At 38.4% G+C, this 9,823-nt stretch overlaps 1 protein-coding gene across 8 annotated transcripts in view; it reads right to left on the bottom strand.

Moving 5' to 3' along the window:
- The window catches only part of RALGPS2 (Ral GEF with PH domain and SH3 binding motif 2), a 109,481-nt gene that overhangs the window by 51,644 nt on the left and 48,014 nt on the right, over nucleotides 1–9,823 (bottom strand). For all 8 annotated transcript variants that reach the window (XM_042819241.1, XM_042819248.1, XM_042819247.1 and 5 more), the window contains 3 exons: nucleotides 9,073–9,162; nucleotides 6,094–6,186; nucleotides 2,877–3,003 (listed from right to left, as the gene is read on the bottom strand). In XM_042819241.1, the coding sequence (XP_042675175.1) occupies nucleotides 2,877–3,003; nucleotides 6,094–6,186; nucleotides 9,073–9,162 (310 nt within the window). The remainder of the gene's footprint in view (nucleotides 1–2,876; nucleotides 3,004–6,093; nucleotides 6,187–9,072; nucleotides 9,163–9,823) is intronic.

Genomic DNA, 9,823 nt, shown 5'->3' with positions numbered 1-9,823 from the left:
TGCTTTTACTTGCCATTCGAGATCTCTGCAGTCAAGACATTTCTTGTTGTTGCAAGGAACTGAAAAGCTTTCTTGGTAAGTATGGAAGAATGTTTTTGTCTTGTCCACAGTGAGCTGTGGTAAGCTGTAAGAAAACAATCTGTACTTCTGTGGCTCAGAAACCACCTCCATTGCAAAGGCAACACAATAAAGCAGTTAAGCTTTAAACCATAACACAAAGACAGTAAAAAAAAAAAACCTGAAAGATATCCAACGTCCACATTTGGTTGAATGGACAAACCTAGAACTCTCCAGGGTAAAACATAAGCCCTGGAAATCGCAGCTGAGATACTTGTATGTGCTCACTACACTACGGCCTTCCAAGCAGTGCCCTTCACCACCAAGGCAAGCACTGCTCTGGAAGGGATTTCCAAAAGTTACTATAGAAGATTTGATTCTCTGCACTATTCTGAAGAGCAGTTTAGAGGATAACAGAAACTTCAGCATCTGTGTGAACACTGAAGGGAGCCCCTTCTTTTCTGCAGAAGGAAGGGACCTTATGATTCCTCCCCTCTGCAGCACATACCATCTTCAGAACTGCAATTTAGGTAGACTTCTGCACACATTTTGAACAAGGAGCAGCAATACACCTGCATCTGATTCTGAAGTAACAGCAGAAAACCATCCTTCCAGGAATTGTAATTTGCAGCTGGGAAGCTTGAAACAGAAAGCAAGTTCGGTTCTTCTGTCCCATATCAGGCTCGGGTCAGTATAAATTCCTTGGGAAAGAAACATCAGAAATAATACTCTGCAAATCTACTCCAGTGTTTCTGGAGATGAAAAACTGATCAAATGAGAAAACTAGGACTCCACAGTCAACCTTGCAAGATGGATGCAGATTCACCACAACTGTAGCTGCAAAGCAATTTGTTTATTTGTTTGGCCACACGCATAAATCTTTCCACATTAATTTCAGAGCAGCGCATCGGTGGGCATTTGCTTTTTCTTATGAGAAGTACAGGCTCAGGGGACACTGTGTCATTACTGAGAATTCCTACCACAGGAAAGCAGGTCACAAAACCCCCCAACTACAGCTGGTCACAGCAAAGCACTAAGCTCCCCTTCTTCCTAAAAAATATTTACTTTGATAAATTATTTAGTCAAGCCAAAAACTTACTCTGAACCAAAAAGTTACACAGAGTTTCTCATGTATGAAGAGGAAACCATCTGTAACAGAAGAAAACCTAAAAAATCCCCTAAAAATGTGGAGAACAATGTTCTAAATATAGACTGGCAGGTAGTAAGACAGTATGTTAAAAATGCCTGACAAAGAGACCAGAGTGTAAACAACTCTCTGCATAGAAGTAGGTTTTAGAAAACCATAATGGCACAGGACAGAGAATCACGAGATTTGGAAAAAATCTAAAAGCAGGCTGGCTTGAGACTCTGTAATTGGCAAGGAAACAATTTGAGCCTGGCTTCATATCTAATAAATCATAGCATATAAGGTAAAAAGCTTCTAGAAAGCTAGAAATTCCATTTCAGAACAATATGCAGATCATATATAAGCATACAGATGAATGGGCAAAGTACAAAATGCTATTTTTAATTACATTACATTCTGTTTGGCGTTTGTGGGCCCTTTTAATTGCTCTGTTAACAAACTGGATAAGTGTGTGACATGCACCATGCTGTCAATTCTCACACACACTACAGACAAAACAAGCTTATGCTGAGTATTTCAAGGTTCCGTTATAGACATGAACCATTACCAATATTCTGGGAGAGATGTAAAATGGAAATGAAAAATGAGGACAGAATGACAAATTCTATAGGACTGCTTTTTGTAATTACTACTACTTCTGCAGAGTAAAGTGTTTCTTCCTATTCGAGTCCAGAGCATGAATTTAATGCAACTATGATGCACTTCAGAAGTATTCTAGATACAAACAAAATTGATGGCAACATGGCTCACATCAAGCAATGAAGCAGATGATGCAATATCGTGATGAATATACTGATCACAGCATAAAGAATGTTGTTTTGTAAAAGATGATATTAAAAAGTAGCATCAATCAAAGAGATTACATTTTAGTGAAACACAGCTATCAGCTTAAATTTAGGTGCGAGAGCACCTGAAACCCACAGGGGTATAATTTTTTTTTTCTGGAGAAGGAAAAAAATGAGTAAACATTTCCTGAACTTTGTATAACCACTGACACCTTACGGTACCAAAGAAAAGCTACATTATAAGAACACAATCACCATGGACAACACAAAACGCTGAGACACTGAGTGACACTACATCAGCTTGGAAGCCAAAACAAATACTAAGCATTTATGTAGCTTTCACAGGTACAAAGGAATATCAGTTACTGAATTATCCCATAAGTAAGTCAGTAGTAAATATCCAGTTACACTTGTCATCTTAATATAACTGAATGCAACAAAAGCTGCAGATTTTAGCATGTTCCAAACCTTAGAACCTGCATTTATTTATCAGAGGCTGCTGATTTAAAGCTTCTCATAAATTAAAGCCCAGCATTACTGTAACATTCAAATATTTAGCTCTTCAAGAGTGCTAGCAAGCATAACAGTTTAAGCACTTCTCCAGAAGTCAGCGTACCTATACAACATATGGGAAAATCATTTACTAGAAAACTGAGCCTGTATGTAGAACTTGAAGTGTTTGTGAGGTTTAATAGCAACTTTCTTCCTGAAGCTGGTGAAGCTTTTTCTTGCCAAATACAGAATACACAAAACCAACTGGTGGTTCTATACTCTTTACTGAAGTACTGAAGTAGCTTCACGTACGTTTAAACGACACTGTTCAGTTTGTGTAATCACTGCAGAAAGGCTTTTCATTAGCGTTTCCCATTTGAAACACTTCAGCTTACCTAAATAGGGAATACATGGAGTCATCTTCAAGCTGCTGATGTAATCCCTAAGCCTTTTGTAATTATCTTCTTTACTCATAACATACTCCAGCTTTTCAAAAGTGGCTTTGTCCTTCCGACTCAGTAACTACAAAGAAAAAAAAAGGCAGAATCAGTTGAGATGAAGTTGGATTGTTATGACTGCTCGAACTTTTACCCTTAAATGCATGCTTTTTATTTTAATTCTTCTGTTTCACTCTCTCCCCCTTTTTTGGTTACTCGTTTTGAAGTATGATTGCTTAAAATTACAGCATTTACTCCTTATGGATAAATACTTTACGGACAAATACAGAAAAGTGCTATTTCAGTGGTCAAATTTAAATAAGCCTTCTAAAGAAATAATCAAACGTAAACCTTGGTGTGCTGGTGATCCTTCTGAAATAATACAAGTTTCCCAATGACTAATCTAGCTAAAATACAACATTCCACACGCTTGTCCACTTTTGCAGTATTTCAAAGTCACAGTTTATTCACTGTATTGATCTTTAAAGTTAAGGTTTGCTTGTCAGAAGTACCAAGTTTCATATTAATCCAGTTTCAGAAAAACCCAAATTCCAAAATGTTTTTATTCTTGAATTGAAAACTGTTTTAACAAATTAGACTTTTGAAGAGCAAAATCATATCATTAAAACCTGATAAATATCCTTAACCAAACTACAAATAATAAAATGAATGCAGCTATAGGCATCCACATACTTGATGCGCTGGAAGAGTGTAAAGATTTGATCCATTTTTCTCTATAGAAAGCAAACAGAAGACTTGAGTACAGGCTGTATTTATTGTTCCACTAGCTAGCAACTTTACTGGATCTTATCAGTACTACAGTGACCTCCACTCAAAATACCAGACAAAGTCATTGAGTCTCCTCCAATGCTCTCCCCCATCCCAACACCTTCCTTTGACAGTATTAACTGAACAATGAGCTCTCTTTGCAAAACTGAGGAATAAACAATGTCTTTTTGAAACATCTAACTGCACTACTGTTGCAAAGCCACATTAAAGGCTTCATTTCAGCTTGGAGCCAAAATTTAAAGGAAGGTGCAAGATGTTTACATTTGGCAGAAGGCTTGGTTTCCCAGCCTCCCAATCACTTTTTCCCCCTCACAAGATCCTTAATAGCACAAGAATTACAAGGTGCAGAACACTTAATTCTTTCATCCCCTTTTCTTTTTCAAATGAAGGTCAACTCATGTGACACAATGGAATTGAAATAAACCTTCAAGTTCTAATTTCTCTACTGAAATAACTGCTTTTTCTACCTACGTTGCCTACATCTTAATCTTCATTAGTGAGATTAACAGCGTCTTTCAGAATAAAATCACTTTTAAAGAGGAATTTGTTTTCCAAGACATGTTGGTCTTTTACATTCCAGCAATTAACTTACATTGTTAGCTTTGCTTCCAATATTCTAATGAGCAGTAACTCATGTCTGCTGTTTCAATGAGGACGTGCCAATTGCAGGACAAAAAGAAAAAACAACAGCAAAAGCAACAGTAAGAAGTCACGACTTCCTCCCAGCCACTGGGACATTACATTTATCTTTTTAACTTTATCTCCTCAAAGATGGCTTTGTTTTTATCAGCCTAGATGTGCTTGCTTTCAATAATAATAAAAAAATATGCATTTTGTCTGCATATCATGCTTGGAAGTCTTTCTGGCTTTTGTGGACTGGAAGGTATAGCAAGTGGATATTCAAGCTTGAATTAAATTACTGCACCTTCCTGAAAACAAACACACAGAGCTGCACAGTCTCAAAGTCTGATATATCATTTCAGGCTCTTTGAACAATCTCTAACAATAAGTAAAGCCCATAAGAGATTCCCTTGTGCTTATGGTGCAATACACATCAGGTCTCCAGTTCGTGCATTACCCAAGTGCAGAGAACCCAACAACACAAAAAGCGTAAAGGATGAAGTAGGAAAGAAATCAGGAATCCAAATGGTTTAATTATGGTAGCAGCTAACAAATTTATACTAATACAGAAACAGTATGTATTAATTTTGAATCATGCACACAAATCCATTTCTCATCACTGCTAAGTAAAGCGGGTGAAGCACCACAATGACAAAACCAGAAAAGCAGGAGTTTGCCTCAAGAACATTCTGAAGTCTTAGCTTCATTAAGGTTTTCCTGGAGAGATTTGAAGAAATTCATCTTACTGAACTGCGCGTTTGCAAAACGTGCACTGAACTGTAGATGAGTATTTTAGCAGGAGTGCTTTAAATTAATTTTTGGTAATCATCAGCTGAGCAACACTATAATTGAGATTTTCCTACCTTAGGTGAAGAAGGAGGCAGAATGACAGAAACACATTTTGTAATACACAATATGTAAGGTATGTCTACAGAGTAAGTTTAGTTTGTTTCCCTGTTTTAGTGGTTTATCTGTACAGATCCCCTGCAGAGAAGCATTTCAGCCATCTGATCACTTTCACTGCACTTGAAAATGCATCTGTTTGTACAACTGGGTAACTACCCAATAGATAGCTGGATCAAACAAGGTTTACTCAACTCAGAGGTATCAATGAGCAGAAGTTGCTACAAATGTCTAACTGATGAAGATGCAACCACATGAAAATACTATTAATTCCAGTTAGAAAACATGCCAAAAAAACATTTCCAAAGAATGCCTCTTACATAACTGTACAGAAGACCACCTAAGAAATACAATGGCTACAGCAGCTGCAGTAACTATGAAAACCATCCGGAAAACTGATGAAGATTGCTGGATTCAGCTATCAGTAAGAGAAACTACAAATCTTTTTATGGAAACTGCATCATTAATTTCTGGACGTCTGTTCTCCATAGCAAAAAAATTCCATCAGTATAAACCCCTAAATGATTAAAATATGGCCCACTTTGGCATTCTTAATTTTCCAGCAACTAAATACAAAATAGCTTCGAGCCAAATTAAAAGCCTCTGCATTTAGCAGAATCTGCAGGGAACTATTTTTCAAAGGAATTTCTATGCCTTTCCAGGCATAGGCCTAGAAAGGAAAAAAAAAAAAAAAATCCAACAGGAAACCATAGACTTCAGATGCAGTAGAAATATTGAGTATGTAGTACAAGAAGATTAGAAGTATCTGTAATAATTATTGCAAGCTTGAAAATAAGCTAGAGAATGCTGTATTTTTCTCAGAATGCATTAAAGTCCCTCCCATGTCCCACTGCTCACTTACCGCCCATGTTTTAGTCAGTCTGAAGATAGGAGCACTCTGTAGGCCTGACACAACTGCCATAAGAGCGTGCAGATTGTTCAGCTCATACAGTTTCTGAGAACAAAAATATACAATAAATGACCAACATTCCAATTACTGTCCACAGCTAATACAGAATAAGCTGCAATCTAAACTGAAGATACCTCACATGTTTTAAAATGAACATTTCATTATAGCAAATTGCTGACCACTCAAATAACTTCCACAGCACTTTCTAATTTTCCAGTACTGCTTCTATACAGTCTTGGATTAGAAGATACTGGCCGTTGCATAGCCCAGATATAGCCCTGCCAAAAATATATGTTCCAAAATGTATACTGTACATCAGAAATGCCAGAAATTTTCAAACCCAACACATTCCTATTCATAGCATTTGAGAGAATTTTCAAACTGAAGATGCCAAAAAGAACAGCCCACGTGAATGATGTAATCATGGCAGCATTCAATGCCGTAAGTGCGTTTTTCACCACAGATTTATGGAGCCAGTGAGGCTGCAACAGAACACCTACAGAATTTGAAGCAGGATGAAGTCAAGCAGGGTAAACGTACCTGGAGTACTTCTCTGACTGAAAGGCAGTTTGGGGAGTACGAAAACTGAAACTGATTCATAATTCAAGAATACGAGCAACCTTTATAAACGTGGTGAACTAAGTCTTTTTCCTCCTTCAAACTCAGCTTACCTAATTTTTCTTGAGTGGGAGGTCACTTGTGAGATGAGGCTTTGTTAGAAAAGACTGGCTTAACCAGATTCTGAGTATGAGAGACCACATTTTTTAGGGAGGCTGAAAGTGATCCTATGGGGTGGTTTTCCAGCTTGTGGCTTTGAAACGCAGGAAATGATTCTCTCTCTGCTTAACACTGGGCCAGAGAACAGACAGCCAAGTCCTCATAGGTATTACTCAGGAATCCCACATTTAATACATATTATCAGGTCACTCTAGTAGCAGTTTGAGTCTGGATGTCCAGAACTCCATGGTTCTAGCAAGTCTATTGACTAGCAGGGACTTTCCACACCTACTGAAAAACCAATTATCTCACCTAATCCATTCTTTGATGGATTCTTCAGCATTTTGTATAAAGGGCAATCAGTGTTTTGTTGGGTGAGGTGGGGAAACAGCAGCTGGTTACCAACGCCATTCCTCAGGGCTTGAATCTGGGGCCTTGCTTTGTTTATCAGTGATCTAGATCAGGGAATCACATGCAGTTTCAGTTAAGCTTACAGTAGTATAGACTTGACAGGCTTGGGGAGGAATGGCAGTAAAGTTTCCTGGTAGGAAAAGTTCTGGGGGTGCTGGTCAACAGCCAGCTAAACATGAGCCAGCAGCGTGCCCAGGTAGCCAAGCAGGTCAGCTGCATCCTGGTTTGTATCAGAAGAAGCAGTCCAGTAGGTCCAGAATCTCAAGTTTTGATGAGACTGTACCTCAAACACTGTGTTCAGACAGTGAGTTCCTTGAGCACGTGTAGACAAGAACAATAAGGTTGGTGAAGGGACTGGAAAAGACAACACATCAGGAACAGCTAAGCAAATTGGGGCTACTTAGTCTGGAGAAGAGGAGGCTGAGAGGAGATCTCTTTCTCTACAACTACCTGACAGGAGGCTGCAATGAAGAAGGGTTGCAAGCAATAGAGCATGAAGAAATGGCCTGATGCTGTGCCAAGGAGATTTAGCTGGACATTAGGAGAGGGTGGCCAAGCACTGGAACAGGATCCCCAGGACAGATGCGTGGACACGGCAATAAAGGACACAGGTCAGTGGTGGGATTTGGTGGATCAGGCAGATGGTTGCACTCTGTGATTTTGAAGCTCTTCTCCAACCCAGATGATTCCATATACCTAACTCCTACTAAATAGCGTTACTTGTCTTTGTCCAACCACTCATGCGGTCACTTTTTTTTCCCCCCACTGGCTCCCAAATAAGGTAATCTGCTGTCCTGAAGAAGGATGCAGAACAACAACATGGCTGATTAAAATGAAACAAGAGTCTTCTAGCTGCTGCCAGCATTGAAACAGATGTCATAACCAATCAGGATAGCCTGGGAACTTCAGGAGAATGCAATTATTAAGTCCAATTAGTTTGCGCATCTATAGAATGAGATACCCTTAAAGGACAGGCAGCTATACAACAGACAGACAGTAGTCAGCACAAAAAAGTTCTGCCTAGTGGATTTATAGCTTCTCTGAAAAGTTAATTCATGGGATCTCTGGCACCACGCTGCTTTGATAAAGTTGGTGTAAACAGAAAATGGCAATAATTGCAGCAACTTTATATTAGAAGCCATATGTAAGCAGTCAAGACAAAACAGTAAGTAAATTAACAGACATAAAAGCACCCCCAAATATTTACTGTCTTTTTTTAGATTCTAATTTTACAACTCACAGCTAAGTTGCTCAACTGACTTCAGATATTCAAGCACAGAATTCTGTCTCAGAAACAGCAGCATTTCTGCAAACACTGCTTCCTGTAGATGCCATCAGACACATCCAGTGTGCTGTGGCCAAAGCAGAGCCTATCAGGCCTGGTCCCGCTTTGTTTCCAAGAAGAGTTCTGCACTATGTTCACTACTGGAAAGTTCCCATCTCTACACATAATGTTTGGGTTTATTCAACATTAGAAAACATTTGGTAAATTATTTAAGTAACAATATTTCAATTAAGTTACCATTGTGCTTCCTCAGTTTAGCCTTTTTTGATGGCTTTTTTCTTTTTTTTCTTTTTTGGCAGACAAAGGCTTCTATTTCAGGACTTTGGTCTGTGATATTTCTGACAACTTTGTTACACACACAAGCCAAACATCTAATCATGGCAGGAGATAAAACCACAGCTAAACTGGGTATCAGATAAATATTTACCTATGTGTATTTCTGAACTGACCAACCTAATTACAAGATCCTTCACTATGGTGAATCCCACAGTCCCCACCATCACCCCTCAATTTCTTACCTTTGCAGTTTTAATATAGTGGCTCAAAACCTCAGCTCTTATTTTTAAGGTTTGTGCATGAAGAATCTCTCTGACTACCCAGAAGCTTACCTGGAAAAGAAAACGGGCCTTTTGAAACAGAGCATCAATGTTACACGTTTAGTTCTGTCATTTCACTAGCAATACATCTCACAGTGTTCAAGTTCCTTCTACAACATATGAATAAACTTAGAGAATTCAAAAAGTTACACTACCCTATGCCTACCAATAACACAGACTTTAATAAAAGACCTGATTTTTTTTTTTTCCCACAACTACAAAACTGCACTACTCAACTCACAGATATCTTACAGTTCACTGACAATGGCTAATTCTCAACACTACTGAAGAAATAGACTGGAGACTCTGCACACTAGAACTTACAGGAAGAATCCTATGCTGCAACCTGGAGTTTATTATTCCTAATCTTACTGATGGCTAAGTCAATTCCCAGCTAATACAAAGCATATTATTAGTTTCCTTTGTTAAGTTCTACAGTGTTGGCTTACAAAAATTGTCATTATGTTCAGTATAGCACAAAGGATGCTAGCTGCTTTTATTCACAAACCCTAACCTGCCTCACAAAAGCTACAATTTGAAAACGTTTTGATAACATTTCCAACTTTTTCTCTCCCCACATCCTCCACCCTCTTATGCTTCAGCACAAAGTGGAATGATAGAAAATACATTTCTTCAGATATGCAGTAAAACAGTTGGAAAGAATTAGCAAAAG

This window comes from Centrocercus urophasianus, unplaced genomic scaffold (genome assembly GCF_019232065.1).
Source record: "Centrocercus urophasianus isolate 14NV4802_14NV808 unplaced genomic scaffold, USGS_Curo_1.0 seq_18, whole genome shotgun sequence".
Lineage (NCBI taxonomy): Eukaryota > Metazoa > Chordata > Aves > Galliformes > Phasianidae > Centrocercus > Centrocercus urophasianus.
Note: the sequence above shows the minus strand (reverse complement) of the source record. Positions and strands in the feature narration are given on the sequence as shown.